General features: G+C 44.4%; 1 protein-coding gene across 1 annotated transcript in view; it reads right to left on the bottom strand.

Annotated features, from left to right (window-relative positions):
• Positions 1–4,446: 4,446 nt before the first annotated feature.
• Positions 4,447–24,953, bottom strand: part of LOC147885866 (GTP binding protein) — a 33,274-nt gene continuing 12,767 nt past the window's right edge. Inside the window, exons 3-6 of the mRNA XM_087396935.1 lie at positions 7,841–7,985; positions 5,858–6,188; positions 5,592–5,720; positions 4,447–5,497 (exon numbers count right to left, since the gene is read on the bottom strand). Of these exons, the coding sequence (XP_087253061.1) occupies positions 4,881–5,497; positions 5,592–5,720; positions 5,858–6,188; positions 7,841–7,985 (1,222 nt within the window). The 3' untranslated portion in view covers positions 4,447–4,880. The remainder of the gene's footprint in view (positions 5,498–5,591; positions 5,721–5,857; positions 6,189–7,840; positions 7,986–24,953) is intronic.

The raw sequence follows: 24,953 nt of genomic DNA, 5'->3' as shown, positions 1-24,953 counted from the left end.
ATTTCTAGCACCAAACAAGCCCTAGAAGCATGAAATCTAACATCATGTGACTAGGGTCTTTGCACCCTGGTTGTATGATGTCAGATTTCATGCTTCCAAGGCTTGTTTGCTGCTAGAAATTCACCAATACTAGTCGTCGCATGATGTTGTATTTCATGTTTCCAAGGCTTGTCTGGTGCTAAAAATTCACCCTATGGACTAGTATTGTTATTAGAGCACCTGGGTTCAAGGAAAACTTTTAAAAAAATTGTTCACTTGGAACCCCAAACTTTTAGGTTGGAATATTATCTTCTAGTTCTTCACTAAAGTATTCTTTCACCATATAGAATACATCAATGTTTAAGGTTTTTGTGCAACACTGATAAACATTATGCAAAAAAATCACTGTTCTAGATTGAACCATGGTTTAGGGTTTAGGGAATCAAACTAGGGTTTTTGGTTTAGCATCCAAAGACAAAAAAAAACTCATTTTTTCAATATCCATGTGAACATTCAACACATCTAAAGCATATTGAGAGTTTTCAGACGCCAAAAGTAAAAGAAAAGATTCCTATAGAAAACTTTAGGGTTTCAAGTAAAAAAATTTGTTTTTGATTTTCCTTGCACCCATGTGATAGGGTGAATTTTAAGCCCCAAAAAATAACATGATTTGACCATGGCCCACTTTTTGCAAAAAGTTGGCCCTAGTCACATGATGCCTGATTTCCATTTTCCTGAGGCTGAAAATTCACCCTTTGCATTGTTTCTGCCATTGGAGCACATGAGTGCAAGGAAATTTTTAAAAACAATGCTCACTTGAAACCCTAAATTGATTAAAAAAGGTTTTTCACCGAATTCCTAAGTTTTCCCTACCATGAATATGTTGTTAAGATCATGCATCAAGCCTTAGGGTGTTGATGTAATATGTTTGTTTCAAGATGGTTTGTGGACTGATGAGTATGCTATGAACAAGGGCGGAACTAGAGGATCTTTCGGGGAGGGATGACTTTAATTGCTCACTATATTGACAAAGTGGCTCAACATATTTTGGTCTTGCATTAGCAGTTATTGCCAGATGGAAAATAAAACATTATGCAGTTCAGGGTTCTTAGTTGGATGGTGAAGATGAGGCCTATCCATCGCATTGAAGATCGTGTTGATTTGATAAAGCGTAGCATTGCTGTATTTTTGTTCTCAAACACACAATCTGGACCCCTCCATAGCATCATGGCCATTGCAAGGATAATTGGTGTCAAGTAATAGAGAATGGAATCATTCAACCCTCTCTTCTATGCAAGCCAAAGAGGGTGCACCACTATTACCATTAGCTCCTTTTACGATGCTTTTTTTAACACATATTACTTAGTTTTTCGGCCAAGAATCGTTCGGCCGACATTACATTCAAAAAGTCATAACGTCCATATTTTCGTCAATATTAGCATTATCTGCTAGAGTAGCATTGATATTTTAGTCAAACAAGCCTCTAGAAAAAACTTCATTGTGAGGTTGATGCTCATCCTCTTGATCATCTGTGGCCAAGTCTTACACATCTTCAGCATGTAGATCGAGGTCTCCCAAATCAGTATCTGAGAAACCCTCTAAGGAGCTCAAACTATCTTCACTTTCCAAAACTCTGATAGAAGTGGTACTAGAAGTACTAGCTTCCAAACCATATATTTCTTGCTCTTCCATTTCATTCTCTACTTCCACAACTTGAAATACATGTTGGTTTCTAGGTGCAACTTAATCACAAGCCACCACTGGTTGTCCACTCGATCAAGTTGAAAGACCACCTAAAACAAAAATCCATGATATGTTCATACAATTTTTGATGAAGTTGAGCAACAAATGATGTCCATACAAGAAATGCTTACTTGATCGCAGTGCGTGGGTAGCATAAATGTGTCAGTAAGGTCATCCCAAATTTTTGTTGAGTCAATGGCAAAAAATCCACTTGGATCCTTCCTATTGACAGTAGCTGGAGCACCTCTTTAAACAGCTTTGAACCATTTCACATCAAATAAAAATACTTGGAATTTCCTAAGGTTCAATTTTTAAAAATCTTATATGGTTCCAACATAATCCATTTTGCTTGCAATGAGATTTATATCCCTCACACTAGCTCTAATCTCTTGTGAAAAATTGGCCATGACTCCTCGATCAAATGTGTTGCGCCTTACATCAATTTTCTCTACTCAGTAATGATTATCATATGCCCACATTGCATTGAACGAACGGTACTACAAAGGTAATGGATTCTCGTTAGCTTATATAAAAAGGCAATAGATGAATGTAAATAAAAGCAAAATGATTACATACCTTTGGATCACAACCTTGTGCAAATTCTTCCTACATGTCTGTCACAATCTCCCCTCTTGGACTAGCAACTTCAAGATCGTCTTCCAACCAATAGTGCATTTAGTTGGCATGTATAATAACTCTAGGGGATACTTCTTACCTCTATTGGCCCTTCACAAAGATTTTCTATCTTGCTCCCTTGTAGCTCTTTGTTCTTCATATTGTTTGAGCCATTTCTCCACAATTGCAAAGACAAAATTTGTTGCAAGGAAATACTCATTTTCTTCTGCTTTCCCTTCCCTTGTCCGATCTCTCCTACAACACGTGGGTCATCTCTTTCATCTCAAAGTTGAGGCATGTCGAGCATGAGTTGTACAAGAAACTTTGTAACGTAAAACATTGACTTGTGCACTAGCCAGCCTTCTGCCATGCTTCCCTTTGGTCTTGCTTTTTGGCAGAGTTTGCCATGACACCCCTCGACATCAATGCCATCTTCCAGACAATTACTTATCTTCACAAGGTCTGGGCCTTACCTAGAGGAAGGCTACCGAGGGTAGCACTGAAGTCATCTACATGACGAGCTAAGAGTAGGGCTCACATGGCCTGGTATGCATGCATCTCTAGATGGTTTGACAAACAGGGCGTTCAAATAAACCGTCTCCTCCCATTTCAATACAACTGATCCCTTGGTCCATCGCAGACTTCCCCACCCGATTCTACCGCGACCATTTCTTCAGAGTGTTGGAAGATGGATTGATCATCAGACCCTAGGAGGATAGGAGAGTTTCACATGTAGTCAGAATTGCCATTAGATAGATGCGGGTCTGAGGATTAAGATGGGGAGAGCCATAGGTACACCCAAGGAGTAGCAGATCTGCAAATTATGCACTCTAGGAGAGATGGAGATGGAGGAGCATTTCCTATGTCACTATCCGGTTCACTATGAGATCCATGGACGTTATTACTGCCTCTTCTGGAAGGGACATGGCTTCAAACCTCTCCCGACTAATTCACTTTCAGGACCCATGTTTACGTCGGCATTTATTTGATGGAGATGAGACAACATAGAGGACCCTTCTACGCCAAATCATAGAGCAAGAAAGGGCAGTGCTACAAGAGGGGTGGATCGAACCCACATCACAAATTTCTGCACATTTGAGTCAACTCGTGGGCATGTCATGATAGAGGCAGAGGAGATCGACGACATGAGAACAATATGGATCTATGAGACCAGACGATGACAAAGCCAAAGATGCAAGATCCACACACAATGCAACGATGGACCAGAGCGCACACAATAACAGTCCAATCCATCACAACTCTATTCGTGGAGACCCCCCGACCAAAGGTGTCACTATTAATATGGCCCATCGGATAAAGAGATCACAAAGGCCATGCCCCCCACCACGTGGGACGACACGAATACGAGATATTTTTGCAACTCGCGGGAGAGCCACCATAACACCTGGCTATATCTTCTGACTACAACTTTGAGATTGAGTCTAGGACGTTGAGCTTGCTTTTTGTACTTTCTGAGTCTATTTTTAGTGTAGCACTCAACAAAGCCCATTGTACTTTCTGAGTCTATTTTTAGTATAGCACTCAACAAAGCTCGCTGTTGTAGCCCATGGCAACTTGTATGAGCATGGGTCACTCTAATTTTGCACAGTCTCATAGGCCCGCCATGCCTTCTGACTGTCCCACCAATCACTAGGTCCTCCATGATATTGGACTAGATTTTTCTTTGTACTTTGATGACATATTATGATAGTAGTGATGCGGCAGGTCAAATTGATGTTATGTTATGACTCTATTGGTGTTCTTAAGGCTATGTAGCATGTAGCACATAGCATGGGTGTTGATGCTCATTTAGTCTCCACCCTCTCAGCTTGTTTGTATTATTAGCTTTTTCACTCTCATAGATCAATCAGCCTTCGGATTACTTTAATAAACTCTCTCTCTCTCTCTCTCTCTCTCTCTCTCTCTCTCTCTCTCTCTCTCGGGCAAGAATTAGGGATGCTCAATTGTTCAATATATATACAAAAACCTAGCAAAATTTTCTTTTTTTTGAACAGATAGATATGGTAATTTCAAAGCTAAACATTTTCATAGCCTCTTCTATCTCAATGAAAAACATCATATAGACATTATATTTTTCAACGATAAGGATTTTCAAACCTTTTAAAAAGCCATCAACAACCCAAAATTAGTTGAGGGTGCTACAAACCCTTTGATTCCATTCTAAGTCGTGCTTCTGGCATGGTTCTAGCAAAGCATGTTCATTGAACTTCCTCTGTTCAAGTGGAAATTTCGCAAAATTAACTAGGACAAACTCCATTTGATCTCAAAGCAGAATGATTTTATGTATAAGGCATTGCCCAAAATGAATTCCAAGTATGTTGCAGGATTTTCGTATCTTCCAATGGATTCATCGTTGAGACATGCTATTCTTACTGCTCGCTCTTTTTTCCAAAACAAGCAGCTCTGATTTTATGGGAAATGCACACATATAAAGAATCCAACTTGTGATAATAAGACAATGATGCTTATAGCAAAGTCACATCTTCGGTCAAGGCATACTCGCTTTTTTCAAATATTCTTGTTTAATCATCCTCATCCTCGAACATTGAAGCCATTTGCAAGGCTAGCCTTGCTGCCATCTCTCTTCTCTGAGAATCAGGCATTAAACGTGAATTTTCACGCATTCTAGCCATCTCCTGCATTAGTTGCTCCAAGTCACTGGAGTGCAGTCGCTGCTGTGCTGCGCCATTTGCATGGTATGTATCCTCTTGCCTCTCAGCAGTTGAGCCAGGACCTTGCAGCCCCATTAGTGCTTGAACAACACGGTTACCAGATTGACCATTTCCAGCAATAAGACCAGGTGAGAGTGTTAAATTATTTACCCCATGGGAAAGAGTATCATGAACATTTGAGTTATCAGGTGATTCAGCTCTAATATCAGATGCTGTAGCATCAGCTATGACATCAAGTGCTGTAGCTGATTGTGTTGAGCCAGCCAAAGATATTCCTTCTTGCAACTGCTCCCTACTTGCATTACCAATGGTGCTTCCTTCTTGCAATTCACCTGCCACAATACTCTCTATGGGAGAACTTTCATAAACGCTCCATGGCCCTTCATCACCTTCCCAAGCCTCTGCTGAACCATTTGAAAGCAGCTCATATTCAATGAGGATCTCTGAGTCCTCATCACTGCTATTATCTGTACTCATGGGAAAAAAACAGCTGGCATCTGTAAGCATCATATTTCAAAAACAAAACTCCAATTCAAATAGATACGGATCAAAGAGCGATACCTTCAGGCTTAGACAGAGACAAGGTCTCAGAGAGCTTCTCGGATTTCATGATCATCCCAGGCCACATATGTGCAGAAAGTGCACCCAGAATCCGGGTCAAGCCTTGAGAATCCCCATCAACAGACATACCTGCAGCACCCCCAAGGTTTCAAGCGTGCACGACGATTCCGGTGAGAATGATAATGCCAATTTTGAAATTTCTCTACTACATCCATCTGATAAACTAAATGAAGCTATAAAGAAGGCAGATAACAAGGATTCCGCACATTGGTCAAACACATCATCTACTGCACAAGCCTCAATGTACTCAATTCCATGATCTGTGCACCACTCAACGTAAGATTGCCTTCTCTCATCCAGGGACTCTCCTTCACCACTCAACAAGCTGCTTCCATCAGTTTGTTGAATCCCATAATCCCAGAACTCAGGATGTGGATCACTTGATGATTCTCCTCGCTTCTGCAGCCTCCTTCGATATTCTGTGTGCCCAAAGTGACCTGGCACCCGATCTGCTTTGTTTCCAACGCAAAGCAGAATCTCAAAGTTTTGAAGTTCCACCTTGGATACCCACTCTCGTAACACTTCAAATGAAGAAGACTGCATAAAACATGGACAGGAACCTCAGTCAGACGACTCAAGACAATATATATTTTGGAATTCAAGTATCCATAATTAAGCGGAGCTACAGAGCCCCACTCACATTATTGAACACCTAGGTCATTTGTAGGTCCCAAGACATATTTAGGAATTCAAGTAAACACCCATATTTAAGTAAGCACTCAGACTCAAGACATATTTAATAATTCAAGTAAGCGCCAATAATGAAGCGGAGCTACAGAGCCCCACTCACACTATTGAACACCTAGGTCATCTGTAGGTTCCGTAAGTTTCTTCAAGAGGATCCGAACCAGTTGACCTCAAAGCCTTTCACAATGTCCATATCTGGCATGCCCTTATTAAGGCAGAATCGGAAATAAAATATCGATCGTAATTCGTCATTCCATCTCGCACCTCATTGACACACTGGAGGAAGTCAAAATGCTCAAACTAGGGTTCAGAGATGTCCTAACCAGCCTCACCCATAGGGGAAGCCTTGTTTTTTATATGTAGCAGTCAGGGCTTTTGTACTAGCAACACACTTCCTTCTCAAAGAAGAGTGCACACTCAATGTACAAGCAAACATGTGCAGTGAAGACAACACAAAACAAACACGAGCTCAACAAGCTTGAGCATGCCCTTTATCCCACAAGAAACATTTGCACATGAGAACTCATAGTACACAGAGATTTCAGATAAAAGAGAGCTGTTGTAGTTCACCAGCAGCCCCACACAGCAGCTAAGAGAGGCTTTAAGTTGAGTGAAAGAGAGGGTAGGCACTAGACAATTTTCCAGGACAGCAGCTCCCAAAGACTCCAAGCCCATAGAAAGAACCTTGGCCCTGGGCTGGAAACTCTGAACAGCAGCAGCCTTTGATAGCTTTGTCACCTCCAAAGTGAAAATACATTGTCTCATTCAGAGCAGCCACTAACAATGAGCATCCTTTCATCAAACAGAATAGAAAGAAGCTGAGATTTTGAGCCTTAAAGGGTTATTTTTAAGAGAACTCTTATCTCAGTGAGAGCACAACCTCGTAGCACAGGGCTCACTACCCAAAAGACTATGCAGTCCACTAAGTCTAGATGGCTTGCTTGCACTGTCCCAAAAGAACTTGGTATCACTTTGGGCATTTTCATCAAGCCCTTGCAAGGCTTGAGGCCTTGTGCGCAAGTGATGCTTTCAAGCAGCTCACAGCCTCTCCACAAAGAAGCATAGCCTATTTGCACTGGATTCAAGGCAGAAGGCATGCTGGTCCTAAAGCCAAGCTCTATCCTCACTTAAGGAGATGTCTATCCCTCTCGGGAGCACTACTGCGAAAAGTCACATTCTCAATCCCTTTGGATTCTCCAACAGAAGTAATATTGAGCTTGGAAAGCTGTTTGAAATGGCATTCAGTCTATACATTAAATTACTAGAGCATGTACTAATAGTGTAGTAATCATATCTAATGGGTTTTACCGTTACGAATTCCATGAAGGATGTATCACCCTACGCTGGCACTGATGTAGCCAAGCGCTAGTATATGCATCTAAACATGCCCAAAAATACTTCAGAGGATAAAACCATGCTTCAAAAAATCCTTGATAATGACAACATTATTAAATACAGTCAATTAGGCCATCTCACAAAAAGCCACAAATAAAACAACTTACATTGCTGAGATCAAAAATCAAGACAAGAGCCTGGCACTGGTCAGAAAGCACATGTGCTTTGGCACTCTCGTTTGATTCATAGTCACCAAGGTGAGCCATCCAGATGCCCACATCAGCAGTGTAGTACTTAGTGTCGATGCTCCACCTACTCCCAAAAAACAACGCCCTCAATTTTCATCAAATGCATTCACTTTTGTCAAGACTCACCTTTCTTGCAAGTGAAGTCTGAGCTAACCTTCCATTTTTAGAGGGCAATGCAAGAATTTCAGTTATATGACCTTTCAAGTGTTATCTGACTCTTTTAATTGAAGTAAAGCAGCATTTCATCATTTGTCAGAGACTCAGTTTCAATGCATTTAGGGATATGATTTGTAGAGGAATAAACCCATGTGTTTTTTTTTTCAACAAGAGCATATTTTGATATTTTTTTCTTTGAAGATAAAGATAGATAGATAGATAGTAAAACCAGCCTTCAGGGACACCAAAGGGGCAGTGAACAATTATTAACCACAAATACCATTATTACAACCACTTAGAGAACAGTATTTCCTTATGCTTTATTCAGAAGGCAAAAAGAACACATTAGGAAAATTCAAAGCTCATTTTGGGCCTTTTAGCCCAGAAGAAAAATAGCCTTCCACCAATCAGAGGAGGGCCTATGTAACGTAGGAAAATCACCAAAAGGAGGGAAAAAGGAAAAAAATCGAGCTTGCATTCAATTTTCATTTTTTATATCTGACGTACGTGATTTTCTGGTGCAGAATTTGATATTTCTGACATTGCCGGCGCATCCAAAGTGGGCCAAAACCCCCGGAACGACTTTTGAAACAATATAAATGGACACCCAGAGGTCCGGAGAAGGCCAAAAAAGGCCCGGGAAAAAACTGTACAGCAAAGTGTGATTTGGCCAGTTGGACAATGACACCCATAGGCCCGGAAATGGCCGAATCATGTTCTGTTGTACAGTTTTTTCCGGGCCTTCGGATGTCCATTCTCAGCGTTTCAAAATTCGTTCTGAGGGTTTGGCCCACTCCGGACGCACCGGTGATGTCAAAAACATCAAATTCTGCACCAGATTTTCAAAGAAGTTAAGTGGCGTATCTACTTAGAACACCTATCTTGTTAGTTTGCTTTTTGATATAATTTATTTTTTAAGCCCAAAAAAATAGAAATATAGCGATTTCTCTCAGGGCCCCAAAATGATCCTAATAACTACCTTGCACCTGTCACAAACTAGCCAGCTGAAACCAAAAACTAGCAGGCAATTGACATCCTACCTTGCAAAACGAGCAATGCATGACTAACATTGTAAAACGAGCAACACATGACTAACATTGCAGAATGAGCAACACATAACTGACATTTCAAAATGAGCAATGAATAACCAACATTGCATATATGATCCTATAGAGCTAAAGATACAAACCATATACCAATGCATCAACAACCTCACAGTGACTAGTACACTGATTATAGAAGTCCCATGGCAAATATACTATCAGCAAGCAGTAAGCGACTTCTAGATAATTGAGCTGTCTGTACTAAGGGAGTGGAGGTGCTATTGAGCATCAGGCAATGCTCTAGACCCCTTTGCTCTGTTGAGCCTAGAAGAGCCTAACCATAGTCGGCTCAAACTGAGAAGTAGTGAGGTGAATCTACCAACTCACCCTCATCCATCCACTTTGCATCCAATATCCCAAGATCTTGACGAGAAACTCTAACTCTTCACTTTTCTTTTCCTATGTGCCAATACCTGTTTTGGAACCAAGATCTCATCCTATTCCTCCAAATCTTCAACCTCTCGCTCTTCCTCATATGGCATATCCTCTGGCACATTCACTGCACATCTTGGCTGAATTCTCTTGACTGTAATTGAGCAAATGGTACTTGCCCCACCAACAACAGCAGTCTCACCTCTTGAGAAAGATGGTGATGTCCCGGCAATGGAACCAATGAAACCAGCTTTCAGGGAAATTAAAGGGGTGGTGAACAATTATTAACCAGCAAATGCCATTATCACAGCCACTTAGAGAACAATTTCAGCAACTCAAGAGAATACAAAAACCACAATAGGGACCTAGATTGCTCCTGCTCAGAAACCCGACACCCGATTGGCTTTAAACTTTGGCACCCCTTTCGGTATTTCTTTATCCTTTATTCAGAAGGAAAAAATTACAGCAAGGACAACTCCCTTGCACTTATCACGAACTAGCCAACCGAAGCCAAAAACTGACAAGCACTTGACATCTTGCTACTACTGTGCCGATTCCTAGCAAAAAAAACATCCAATCTCCAAGGCACAATTCTTAATTTTCAAGGCACTATTCTTGGTAAACTGGCATCCAATAAAGATGATGTAGAGGAGTCAACATAAGACCTATTGCTACAAGGCACAACCGCCTTGTACAAAGATCTTGTTGCAGTCCTTAAGCAAGAGGATCATCTCGAAGGATAAGACCGAATTCAGTGGAGACACTTGCAACTCTATGCAATATTTGATCTTGATTGGAATAGTTCATTGGGTGCAAAGACTCTTCGCGGCCTATGGTAGAAAATGGATGAGGATGAGAGAAATGTATTCTATCTCTCAGTTCATGCAAACCTCATGCAGATAAAATTGCATGCAATGCTTATATATGAATGCTGGATGGGAAGTCCTCCTTTGAGTAGTAGCTGTAGACTCTTACCCCTATTGCAACAAGCAGGAGCAGAGAATGCCACAAGACCGATCTAAGTCAACGATCGTAAGTTTATTAGAATCCAAGATCCATTTTAGGTGGAAGAGATGGAGGAGATCCTCCAACAAGAACAGAATGCGTACCGCACAAAGAAGAAAAGGACCAAGTGGCAAGTTTATATGAAGGTATCTTGCAAACTACCAAGTGACTCCTAGATATCCGAAGCGTTCAGTACCGAGGGAGTGGAGGTGCTACCCCCCCCTTGAGCATCAGGCAATGCTCCAAACCAATGCTCTGCTGAGCCTGAAAACCACAACCAAATTCAGCTCAAACTGAAAAGTAGAGTTGCATCAACTGAGGTGAATCTGCCAGTTAACCCTCCTCCATCCACATCACATCCAAATAGTCGAGGAAACTCTACCACCGTGTGCCAATAATTGTTCTTGAATCAAGATCTCATCTTGTTCCTCCATCTCTGGCTATTACTCATGAGGCATATACTTTCGCACATCGTGTGCTTTCATTGCACAACATCTTGGCTGAATTTTCTTAGCAATCACACGCCTCACCTCTTGAGAGAGATTGTGATATCCCTGATCGCAGCATCATCCAGAACAACCACAAGTCACACCCCCTTGAGAAAGTTGGTGATGTCCTGACAACGGAACCACTAAAACCGGCCTTCGGAAACACCAAAGGACGGTGAACAATTAATATAACCAGCAAATACCATAATTTCAGCCACTTAGAGAATAATACAACCAACCAGAAAATAATAACAGCCAAACAAATAATCCCAGAATAAACACAAAGAGCTAGATTGCCCCCGTCGTGAAACCGGACAGCAAATCGGCCCTAAAACTTAGCACCCCTTTCCGTATTTCTTTATCTTTATTCAGAAGGCAACCATATTACAGCAAAAGCACTCTTTTGCAACTATCCAAAACCAGCCAACTGAACATTCAGTTCAAAGGCACTTTCGTCCTACTATGCAATCAGTTCATGACTCGGATAAGCATCCCCATCCAGTGCAAATTTCCATGGCAACTGTTATCAAACATCTAGCTGTTCAATTTTAACCCCGCAGCTCCAAAGGAGTCTTGGCAGGTAGCAACCAACCAAGTCTATCCTGGCAGATCTAAAAGAGTCATGGCAGATAGAAACCAACCAAATCTGTCCTGGCAGCTCTAAAAGAGTCCTGGCAGAATAGAAACCAACCAAATCTATCCTGACAGCTCTAAAAGAGTCCTAGCAGGGCAGAGACCAGCAATACCACCAAACCCTAGCTGTCCCTGGCACTCAAGAGACATTACAGCAGGGCAACTTTCTCTCCGGGCAGCTTTTAGGCACCTTGACAGGCGAAATCAGTAGAGGCATCCTTAGGAGGATGAAAGACACCAAGAGCAATTTCTGGCAGACAAAACCCAGCAGGGCAACTTCTTCTAGCAGCTCTGAAAGATAGGCGATTTCACAAGAAGCCTTATGGCTGATAGGCGACTGATCTAAAGATCTCCTAGAAGCCCTGAGCTGGACGAAATCAACTAGGACAGCTCCGAGAAGATGAAAAGCAGCTAGGCAATCTATCCAAGAGCTCTAGAAGGCCTCCGGTAGATTCACAACAGCGCCACTAGGCTGGAAGCCCTGGCAAGGTGCGAATCAGCAAGCTGGGGTCTGGGAAGGTGCGAACTACGAACTCCCCAAAAATGACCTGCCTTGGATATATATAGTGTCCTAGAAAAGCTTGGCCCTCAAGTCATCTAATTCTGGAAAAGCTGCCTTTGATTGTCCTGCAAGTCACCTTATCCAAACTTGGCCTCCAAGTCCAATTAGCAACATTCAATCCCTTGCCTTGGCCCATGGAACTTGCCTTTTAGCCATTTAATTCATCAAAAGGCCATGGTATTCACCGTAAATTACCCCAAGGTGCAGATTTTCACCTCGGTGATAGTTTCATCATAATGTTATTATTTCCGATATGGGTAATTTTATTTTCAATTAGAACGTTGGTTAGGAGAATACTTATGCAAGTTGCTCTATAATGGATAGGATAATTCATCAAAGAACTTGAACCAAATCTGGAATTTCTTCTTAGCTAAAATAAGCAAGATTGATATAGTAGTTTGGAAAGACAAGAGAACATGTTGAGTGGGGAAATGGACTCTGTACAGGATTGCAGAGGTGCAGATGTTTTCTTTTCTTAGGAAGAATGAGGTTTATACTATGCACGATATCAACAGTGACATGAAATCATTATCTGTTGCATAAAGCGGTCAAAAAAGACCCAAGAAAAGTCAAAGTGGGCCTCTTTTTCTCTTTTTGTATCAGATTTGTATGTCTAGTTATCTCATCTGTATTTATTTATGCTCGTTTTGTAGAGGCTAAGTGTTGATCCTCACACAAAATGGCAAAGTTCACTATGATGTGGTGTCTTACTGAGGGACGAGTCCTAGTAGAGCATGGCAAAGAAGAGAAGGATTGGGATTTATATGCACAACAGGCAAAGACTCTTTTGAAGTTGCTGCAAAGTGAGCATGAACCCTGCCGCATGACGATTGAAAGTAGCCCAATGTTTTCCTAGTATCTTTCTTGCTATATTTGAATGTAGCCTATTGTTTGTTACTTTATTCTGTTATACGTTTTTTGCACATTGTGTTAGCCAACTGGTAAGGCAATTCTATGAATCTTTACAAAATGATACAACCTTTTGGCTTAAAATTATTTGATGAGAATGTTGTAGTCTATATGGGTTGAAAGTGTTCCCTTGACATGTATCTAGCTACATCATGGAGGATGCTGTTGTATGTATCACTATGTGTGATCGATTTTATCCTAGAAAGCTAGCATTTCAGCATCTTGAAGACCTCTGGATAGAGTTTACAAAAGTCAAAGTCCATACTGGTCGATTTTCATAAAATTTGGTATGTCTGAAACTTTAATCCAACATGTTTTTCTGTTTGCAGTACATGGTATCCACGTTATTTTTTGAATTTAATGTCATTAACTTTTTTTGTGGATTGTTTCAGACACATCCATAAGGAGGTTTTGGGAGACATATTTACACAAGAGCACAAAATTGGCAAAGCTGAATGATCCTGGGATTTAAAGTCCAACAAATCATGATACTAGCATTTGAAGAAGTGTTGGAATCTAAAAGGACAACTTCCTATTATCATTTGATTCTTGATAGTGAGCTTGGCAGGCTTCACATGTAACTATGTGAAATGTATTGCAGTTACATGTCTTGAAGCGGCAATGAAATCACCTTTTTTAACCCATTGTAGCTCGCATCATGGATGGAAAGCTCAAGTTGGAGATAATGAGTCTAATGAAGGGCACAATGCTTACTACAAGGAGCTCGCCACAGAAGTATTAATTCATCATCTCTTGATCACGACATGGAAGCACGCGTTGGTGGGAAACATACAGCTTGTGTGCAAATGAGATTCAAACGTCTTGAGAGAACATACATAAGGCATTCTTAACAGCCTTAAACCCTTCTTGCAAGATTTTTTCTTCCGAAAAAGCTCAGAGCCAAATTTATGCATGCAGCGAAATAGATCTTTTCACAGAATCCCCCCTTTTGTAGGGGAGGTTGCATATGCGAATGAGCCACATGTGGTATTTATGATAATTTAAAAGGCCTTATGATCCACACACAGACTGCTCTCACCAGCATCTATGCACTTCCTGATGGTGATCACTCTCTCCATCAATTGTAAAAACCACATGTGACTCATTCATATAGACAACCTCCCCACAAAACGAGAGATTTTACGGGAAGATCTATTCCACTGCACATAGAAATCTGACTCTTTATGCATATCAGACACCATGATAATCCTTAATGATCGCAAGGTATCAATCATCGAAACTACATCTTGAGAAGAGACTAAAATACATGCATGCACCATGACTGTGGTTGTGAATCAGTTGGTCGATAGGCAATTCTCCAACAACTTTCTTGCACCTTGTACCAATCATCAAATGCTAGAAATGGAATGTTGGCAAGAATCACAAATGGACCCACATCTGTGTCGGATTTAATAGCCTCTTCATATGCTGCAATGGCCACCTTCATCCTTTTATCAAGGTTCTTGTAGTAAGCACCATGGTCACCTCCCGTATGCCCTTCAGAAGGCTCACTCCTTCCCACTTGGGCTTTCAGTTCGAGAAGGACAACTCTTTGATCATGTGAGTTGCAAAGAGACAAAACAATGAGTCCACTAGCTAACTCCTAGTGCATAAATAATGGCGAACACCTTAAAGGTTAAATCACCCTCCTCCTACCCTCCTCCTGGCTGTCCAAGCATCAATCCCTCAGACATCACACAACCCGAAGCTGTTACTAGCAGCCCGACTCAGCCACACAGCTCTCACACACTATCACTAGTGCCAAGCCTTTGCTGCCCTCCTAGGGATACTCTAGTTGACAGAGAAAAGAAGGCGACTCTCCATGAAAACTGTATGATAGAGAATTTGGGAAGCAACTCTCTTTGCTGTCCAGAGTTGGCATGCAACACCACACCCAACAACTGGCCCTGAATGAAAACGAATCAATCTGAAGGCTCCCTAGCAGTAGGGGATGCAATTCTGGAGGCCGCTGGCAATAGGTGATTCAATCAAGAGGCTCCCAGGCAATAGGCGATGCAATCTGGAGGTTCCCAAGCTGAAAAACAATTTCTTATGGAGACTCCTTGGCTGAAAACGATTTCTTATGGAGCCTCCCTAGCTGAAAAACGATTTCTTTTGGACGCTCCCTAGTTGAAGGCATTTTCTTATAGAGCTTCTAGCAGCCCTCTCAAACAACACACGGACTGCTCTGGTAGTCCAAAATCAGCAAGGCGATTTGTTAGAATAGCCCTGGGGCAATTTCCCAGCATGTGACCTGCCTCTCCTTGTCTTCCTGTGGTCTAGAAACCCACCTCAAAGCCATTTTCTCCCCATTTGTGCTTGCTGTTGGAATGGTCACCTCCCCATCTGTAAGCCCCCATATGAGGAAAGCGTGGGGGAGGGAGACCTAGGGCAAGATGTGCCCAAAGAGAGATTACCTGGATGTGTGGATCTGGGACAGATCTGGAGCATTCATGGTTGGTGGGGTATCCCAAGGATGAAAGGCTGCATCAGGAGCAACTCATGTAAAGGAAGATGGCGGGGACACATTATCTTGGATCAGGCCTGGCATGAGGCACTCAGAGGACAGCTTCAGGATGACACAAGGCGTGAAGTCATGGCTGGACTATGGGCAGGATTGCGATCTGCAACAGACACCACCAGATGGCATCAGCATGGTGAGCCATATGGCGAGGGTAGGCGAAGGGCCTGCAACAGACCCTGATGATGGTGCATAGGTTGGCGCAGCAGAAGCAGGGTGAACAGGCGCTGACATGGCGGGGGATGGAGCATCACATGGCAGCCCATATGGAGGGCTGGTTGGGTTGGGCAAAGCGAGCCAACCAGGCCCTATCTAGGGCTGGCCAAGGGCTCAGCCCTTGCATGGAATCGTGGGCCAGCAAGCCCTGGAAAAGAGAGCCCAGGAGGGCGATTTTGTGAGGCCCAAGAGGGGCCAAAAAGGTCGGCCACGGGGGGCAGGAAGAACCGACCAGGTCGGCCAAATCTAGGGGCCTGGGTCGGTAGGTTTTGCCAGCCCCTTAGGGCCTATTTTCATATCTAGCAACCAGCAACCCAGGAGGCAGAAAGGAGCAGCAGGAAGCCACCCTCTGGGCCTATATCCAGGAGGTGAGAGGGTGCTTGAAGGGCTGCAGAATTAGCCAGGAAGGGCTGGACCTTGGCTGTCTTCTAGGGCAGAAGGTTGCTGAGATCATCATCTTCTAGAGCAGCCAGTCACAAGCAGGTTGGAGCAGTGGAACAGCTATCTTGGGGCCTACATTCAGGAGCTGGAGGACCAAGGGGACCTGTGTGCTGCAAACAAAGCTTGGCAGGGGCTGCCCACCTAGGCTGATTCACAGGCAGTAAAGTGGAGAAGAACTCACTAGACGGAAAGTCTACAGACGCTCGAGGTGGAAGATGCGGGCTCGAGTCTAGAGATACCCAACAAATAGGAGAAGTACCTTGTGGTAAGATCAAAGGACCACACCATTGGTGGGACTCTAGATCTATCTCTTTTGTATTGTGTCCATAGTTTTGGACGGAAATATATTATTTTGGTGGTTTCTCTATCTGGCTGGTTCATTGTCTATTGATGAGTCTGCACATCTATTTTATGCACATTAGTTAAGAAGTTTGTGATTCCACACCACACTGTGTGAGCTCCTAGGCATTACTATCAGTCTTCCGCTATGCGTACCCTCTGTTGGGTAATTTCTAACATGGTATTAGAGCCCAAGTAGGAGGCTCACAGGTGTGGGAGCTTGAAGGCAAGGACCTTGCTGAAGGACGACCCTGATTCAAAAGCTCTTGGGAATCGACTTCCACGACTGGAGGATTGTGCCCTTGCGAGAAGGAGGGTGACTCAGGTTCAGTCAGGCGCATTTAAAGTTTGCAGTCCAGGTTATCTGGAGATGTACTTTTGTTGCAGACCTTGCCAAAGGAAGGACGGGTTGAAACAAACCCTCAGAGCATGGTTCCTGGAAGACTCCAAGTTGTTCAGTCATTATGAGGGGGACACCTGAAAGATCATAGAGGTTGGGTTGCTCGAGTTCGAAGGCAGGAATGTGACGGAAGATGGTGGTGCCAAGAGGTGCTACCAAAGATGGACCTGTGTACCAGGATGGTGTGCGGAAGCGGAACCAGACCTGGTGGAGCAAGAGCCACTGGATGAAAAGCCAGGAAAAGATTTTGACACCGAAATGTTCCAAAGGACTACGATTAGGGAGTTACTAGAGCATCTTCATCGACGTGTTGGCATTGGGCCTAGATGTGTCGGTGAGAGGGGGCGTTGGAATGGTCACCTCCCCATCTGTAAGCCCCCATATGAGGAGAGTGTGGGGGAGGGAGACCTAGGGCAGGATGTGCCCAAAGAGAGATTACCTGGATGTGTGGATCTGGGACAGATTTGGAGCATTCATGGTTGGTGGGGTATCCCAAGGATGAAAGGCTGCATCAGGAGCAGCTCATGTGCAGGAAGATGGCGGGGACACATTGTCTTGGATCACGCCTGGCATGAGGCACTCAGAGGACAGCTTCAGGATGACACAAGGCATGGAGTCATGGCTAGACTATGGGCAGGATTGCGACCTGCAACAGACACCAGCAGATGGCGTCAGCATGGCAAGCCATATGGCGAGGGTATTGGGGCAGGTGAAGGGCCTGCAACAGACCCTGATGATGGTGCATAGGTTGGCACAGCAGAAGCAGGGTGAACAGGCGTTGACATGGCGGGGGATGGAGCATCACATGGCAGCCCATATGGAGGGCTGGTTGGGCTGGGCAAAGCGAGCCAACCAGGCCCTATCTAGGGCTGGCCAAGGGCTCAGCCCTTGCATGGAATCGTGGGCCAGCAAGCCTTGGAAAAGAGAGCCCAGGAGAGTGATTTTGTGAGGCCCAGGAGGGGCCAAAAAAGTCAGCCAGGGGGGGCAAGAAGAACCGACCAGATCAGCCAAATCTAGGGGCCTGGGTCGGTAGGTTTTGCCAACCCCTTGGGGCCTATAAAAGGAGAGGCACTTGCCTCATTTCATATCCAGCAGCCAGCAATCCAAGAGGCAGAAAGGAGCAGCAGGAAGCCACCCTCTGGGCCTATATCCAGGAGGTGAGAGGGTGCTTGAAGGGCTGCAGACTTAGCCAGGAAGGGCTGGACCTTGGCTGTCTTCTAGGGCAGAAGGTTGCTGAGATCATCATCTTGTAGAGCAGCCAGTCACAAGCAGGTTGGAGCAGTGGAACAGCTACCTTGGTGGTGCACTGGGATTAGATGCCTTGAAGACAAGTAGAGGATTTGCAGAGAGGAATAGTGCAGGGTTAAACCCTTGTTGTAAAGCATTTCCATTCAGAAGCATTAAATAAATACCGTAAGGGTCGCCAAGCATTTGGGGCCAGTGGTTGCACTGTGTACTATTTTCATTGAGCAGGGGCATTCTAGCCTCACCTTTGTTGTTGTTGAAGCTTGTTTCTAAGTTGTGCTAAGTGATTTAAGTGACTGAAGCTTGCATTGTGGTTATTTATGAAGTTTATGACTGAGTAGAAGAAGATCACTGCCCTTTTGTTTATCGAAGGCCGGTTTCACAGTTAAGATGGCAATAGAGAGTTGGAAGCAACAAGCGTACATTGAATAAGAACCATGACCATGCAAACAGCCATCTCACCCTCTTGGACCACAACACCCTGTAGTCTAACATGCCTAACCAATACATTCAGGAGGACCAAGGGGACCTGTGTGTTGCAGACAAAGCTTGGCAGGGGCTGCCCACCTAGGCTAATTCACAGGCAGTAAGGTGGAGAAGAACTCACTAGACGGAAAGTCTACAGACGCTCGAGGTGGAGCACGCGGGCTCGAGTCTAGAGATAGCCAGTAGATAGGAGAAGTACCTTGTGGTAAGATCAGAGGACCACACCATTGGTGGGACTCTGGATCTCTCTCTTTTGTATTGTGTCCATAGTTTTGGACGGAAATATATTATTTTGGTGGTTTCTCTATTTGGCTGGTTCATTGTCTATTGATGAGTCTGGTCCCGCTCTGCGTACCCTCTGTTGGGTAATTTCTAACACTTGCTTCTCAAGCTAGCTTGCTAAACGTGGTCCCCTGAGCTATTTTTAACAGTGGGATTTTTACCCCTCTCTTGCCATTCAATTATGTGCCTTGGCCCATGGAATTAATGCACTGAGTTGGTTTTTTTTCAATTAAAAACAACAAAAGGCCTAGGATATTCATCTGTAAATTCCTAAGATCCAAAAATTCTAGTCCCCATGACATACATACATATGTATGTATGTATATCTACATATATAGACATATAGACATGTATACATATACATACATATATGTATATGTATATGTATATACACATACATATATACATGTATACATACACATACATACATACAATGTATGTATGTATGTATGTATGTATGTGTATGTATACATGTATATATGTATGTATATATATACACATATACATATATGTGTATATGTATATGTATATGTATATATACATATACATATATGTATATGTAACATATACATATACATATACATATATAGATATACATATACATATACATATAGATATACATATACATATACATATACATATACATATACATATACATATACATATATATATATATATACATATCAATTACTCTCTCAGATCAGAATTCAAGAACTGAAAGATCATTGGCAATCAATAAAGAAGGTCCATTTCTGACTGACTATTTGAGCGCAATGTATAATATATGCAGATTTGTAGTAAGAGCACACGTCTGAAAGATATTGCCCAATCTTCTTTATGGTAGACAATCTCAGCCCAGCACTATACATCAAGTGATCTGCAACATACGAGTTCCTTGTTTCCTACAATGTAATTTCATTGCTGCAATACATTTCGGAGCTTAACAGCTAACCTTTACCCACATTTCAGTATACAGCTGTGTACGCATATTGAAAATCAAAAAGCTGGATATGTAAGGTACAACCACCATCATATATACCCTGACCATGCAACACGTTTTGTGCTTGCAATGCACTAGCCCATGCGACAAAGTGCATTTCAGCTTGGAGACCTCCTGAAATCTGATGCATGACAATCCTCTCAATAAGCCCAAAAGGAGAAAATACATGATGTAACACATGGGGTACAACAGATTGTGGATGGTAATCAAAAGGATTCCATCGAATGTGAATCCTCCTCACTTTGAAAGTGTTGGAAAGGTCACCTCCCCATCTGTAAGCCCCCATATGAGGAGAGCATGGGGGAGGGAGACCTAGGGCAGTACCCAACAGGAAAAGAGAGAAAGGGGCTGCCACATAGACAGCATCATGGCTGGCATGAGGGCAGCACATCTAGAACTGTTAAGGGCAGGACAGAGGGCCAGGAAAGTACGGAAGGATGGCAGAATACAGATGCCTGCTGTACGGCTGGCATACGGAGCTCAGGCAGGAGCCTTAGAGCTGGAACAAGCCCGGAGCAGAAGCAAGACAGTCTGGGACAGATTGCGAAGGATCTAGGACATGGAGGCGCACTGTTTGCAGAGGTGCAGACATGGCAGGGAGTGCAGGCTCAGATCTGCAGCAAGGAATGTGACTGTCAGTGGGCAGGTGGCAGGCCTTTTATAGGCTGCATATTTGCCTTGAATGGAGGGCCAAAAGCCCTGGAAGTTTGGGCCATAAAAGGCCTGACTTGTGAGCCCTTTAAGGGCGGTTTTTTCCAAGCAGTCTGGTCGGTTTTTTGTACAGACTGGTCGGTTTTTTGGTGCAGGCCCAGGGGCCTATATAAAGAGGCCATTGAGCCTCATTTCATTATCACTTGCAGCAGCAGATCCAGAGCAGAAAGGAGCAGCAGGTAGCCACCCTCTGGACCTACATTCAGGAGGATAGAGAGGTGCTAGCAGGGCTGCAGACTTAGCCAGGAAGCTGCCCACCTAGACTGGTTTCCAGACAGCAAGGTGGAGAGGATCATTCTGGACGGAAAGTCTACTTACGCTCGAGGTGGAGCACGCGGACTCTAGTCTAGAGATAGCCAGCAGATAGGAGAAGGACTTTGTGGTAAGATCAGAGGACCACACCATTGGTGGGACTCTGGATCTGTCTCTCTTGTATTGTGTCCATAGTTGTGGACGGAAATATATTATTTGGTGATTTCTCTATCTAGTTTGGTTCATTGTCTATTGATGAGTCTGCACACCTATTGAATGCACATAAGTAAAGAAGTTTGTGATTCCACACCCACACCGCACACTGTGTGAGCTCCTGGGCATTATTTCCGCTGCGTGTACCCTCTGTTGGGTCTTTTCTAACATGGTATCAGAGCCCAAGTAGGAGGCTCACAGGTGTGGGAGCCTGAAGGCAGGGACCTTGCTAAAGGACGACCCTGATTCAGAAGCTCTAGGGAATCGACTTCCACGACTGGAGGATTGTGCCCTTGCGAGAAGGAGGGTGACTCAGGTTCAGTCAGGTGCGTTCAGAGTTCTGGTTTACTGCATTTGAGTTTGGTTGACTTTGCTGAGTGGTATATACAGCAAAGATGTCGACAGCCTGTTCAGCCCCTGCTATTCCTTCCTCCTCCTCCAGTTTTCTCTCTTTCACTATCCCTAACTTTGGAGAGTCTAGGAACCTGGACGGGACTAATTACCCGATCTGGAAAGTGAAGATCCGGAGTCATTTAGTGGCTCGGAAGTTGTGGAAGCTGACCACGGGAGAGGAGTCGAAGCCGGCAGACATGGTGGACAGTAAAGGGAAGGTACTCATGGCAGTAGACAGAGAGGAGCTTGAAGCTTGGGAAGAAAGAGATGCCCATGCCCTGGCAATAATCATAGGGACTACGGCGGACTCTGTTCTTCCGCATATCCAGCTGGCCGAGACGTCAGTAGAGGCGTGGGCCACCCTGAAGGATCTGTACGAGACAGATAATACCTCCCGGATCGTGCTTCTTCAGCATCAACTCTACAATCTTGATATGGTACCCCCTCTGACATTTGAGGAGTTGTGTCCATTACTGCTACAGGAGGAAGAACGGGAGAAGCTCTACAATGAGGACAAAGATGACAAGGCGATGCTGGTGAAGGATTCCGCAGGTAAGGGAAAGGGCAAGCCTAACAGTGGCAAGTCCAATAAGGATGACTCTGATGACGAGGGGACTTCGAAGAGGAAGCACAAGAAGAAGTGTTTCTATTGTGATACGCCCGGACATTTTGCAAAGGACTGCAGAAAGAAAAAGGCGGATCTGAAAAACAAACAGGAGTCTGACCCAGATTCAGAGGGAAAGGCCAAAGCTAATGTGGTAATCGAAGAGTTGTTCCTGGTGACATCACCGAGTGTTACCGAGGTCAGGTATGTTGATCCGGAAATCACAGTAAGGATGTCTGACATAGAGAGTTGGGTCGACGAGGAGTCAGATGCCTTTGTGAAGGTGAAGGACAGTATGGAGTGCTTGGTACCTTCTAGGTGTGTAGCTGTTGACACTGACACGAGGGTGGATTCCATGGAAAGCCCTAGGGTCTCATGGTCAAATGAATGCTGGACTTCAAAAGGGGACAGTACAGGATTACACAAGATCTTGGCAGGTGCCTCATTGAGGTACAGGGTTTGCTTTCAGAGCGAACATTCAGGCAGTACAACAGTCTGGTATGTATTTGATATTCTGCATTTGAGTCTTTATAGCATGCTGTGGAGAGATTCTGCTCTTCATTTGTCTCAGGTGATAAGAGATTGGAAGGAATTGGCCTTCTTCGAAGGCAGAAGGGGAAGTATTGGTGCTTCTTCAAATCTCGGACGCAGATTGCTAGAAGGTGGTGGACAAAGAGTACTGAAGCCAAAAGAGTACCTGCTTGAGAACTCAGCGAGAGTTCATGGTCCAGGTTATCTGGAAATATTCATTGGTTGCAGACCTTGCCAAAGGAAGGACGGGTTGAAACAGACCCTCAGAGCATGGTGCCTGGAAGACTCCAGGTTGTTCACTCATTATGAGGGGGACGACTGGAAGATCGTGACGGCTGGGTTGCTCAAGTTCAGAGGCGTGAATGCGACTGAAGGAGGTGGTACCAGGAGGTGCTACCAGAGATGGACCTGTGTACCAGGATGGTGTGCGGAAGCGGAACCGGACCTGGTGGAGCAAGAGCCACTGGATGAAAAGCCAGGAAAAGATTTCGACACCAAAAGGTTCCAGAGGACTACGACCAGGGAGTTACTGGAGCATCTTCATCGACGTGTTGGCATTGGGCTGAGATGTGTCGGTGAGAGGGGGTGTTGGAAAGGTCACCTCCCCATCTGTAAGCCCCCATATGAGGAGAGCATGGGGGAGGGAGACCTAGGGCAGTACCCAACAGGAAAAGAGAGAAAGGGGCTGCCACATAGACAGCATCATGGCTGGCATGAGGGCAGCACATCTAGAACTGTTAAGGGCAGGACAGAGGGCCAGGAAAGTACGGAAGGATGGCAGAATATAGATGCCTGCTGTACGGCTGGCATACGGAGCTCAGGCAGGAGCCTTAGAGCTGGAACAAGCCCGGAGCAGAAGCAAGACAGTCTGGGACAGATTGCGAAGGATCTAGGACATGGAGGCGCACTGTTTGCAGAGGCGCAGACATGGCAGGGAGTGCAGGCTCAGATCTGCAGCAAGGAATGTGACTGTCAGTGGGCAGGTGGCAGGCCTTTTATAGGCTGCATATTTGCCTTGAATGGAGGGCCAAAAGCCCTGGAAGTTTGGGCCATAAAAGGCCTGACTTGTGAGCCCTTTAAGGGCGGTTTTTTCCAAGCAGTCTGGTCGGTTTTTTGTACAGACTGGTCGGTTTTTTGGTGCAGGCCCAGGGGCCTATATAAAGAGGCCATTGAGCCTCATTTCATTATCACTTGCAGCAGCAGATCCAGAGCAGAAAGGAGCAGCAGGTAGCCACCCTCTGGACCTATATTCAGGAGGATAGAGAGGTGCTAGCAGGGCTGCAGACTTAGCCAGGAAGCTGCCCACCTAGACTGGTTTCCAGACAGCAAGGTGGAGAGGATCATTCTGGACGGAAAGTCTACTTACGCTCGAGGTGGAGCACGCGGACTCTAGTCTAGAGATAGCCAGCAGATAGGAGAAGGACTTTGTGGTAAGATCAGAGGACCACACCATTGGTGGGACTCTGGCTCTGTCTCTCTTGTATTGTGTCCATAGTTGTGGACGGAAATATATTATTTGGTGGTTTCTCTATCTAGTTTGGTTCATTGTCTATTGATGAGTCTGCACACCTATTGAATGCACATAAGTAAAGAAGTTTGTGATTCCACACCCACACCGCACACTGTGTGAGCTCCTGGGCATTATTTCCGCTGCGTGTACCCTCTGTTGGGTCTTTTCTAACAGAAAGTGCCCTAAGCTTTTTGCAAGCTGCTCAAAGCCCTGAATCAGTACCTTTTGTGGGAATTATTATGGTCACCTCCTCACCTGTGAGCCCCCAAATGAGGATATAGGTACCAGCAGCATCTTATGGGATCCCGTGTAAGCAGCAAGGGATGCTGCCACAGGGCAGATCTGACAGGGGTAGCAGGGCTGCCACTAGTGTGCTGGCAGCAGTGGCAGCACAAAGAAGGCTGCTGCAGGGACCAGTGAAAGGACTGGAGCAGGGCAGCAGCAGCAGCAACGCAGGTCTGTAGCAGATCAGAGACAGAAGGAGCAGCACCTGCAGACATTGGCAGCAACATAAGGCAGCATTATGCAGAGAAGGCCCTGCAAGGGCACTACAGGTCAGAACAAGACACGCAGCAGACCTGTTGGCCTCCCATATGTCAGGTCGTTGTCGGTAGGTAGATGGAGCCTATTAGGTCAGGCCAGTCTGCAATATTGGTCAGC

The sequence above is a fragment of the Dipteris shenzhenensis genome, chromosome 25 (assembly GCF_047967505.1).
Source record: "Dipteris shenzhenensis isolate YYH24624 ecotype China chromosome 25, Dip_SZ_1.0, whole genome shotgun sequence".
In the NCBI taxonomy this organism is placed as follows: Eukaryota; Viridiplantae; Streptophyta; class Polypodiopsida; order Gleicheniales; family Dipteridaceae; genus Dipteris; species Dipteris shenzhenensis.
The sequence above is the reverse complement of the archived record's forward strand: the minus strand, read 5'-3'. Positions and strand labels throughout refer to the sequence as shown.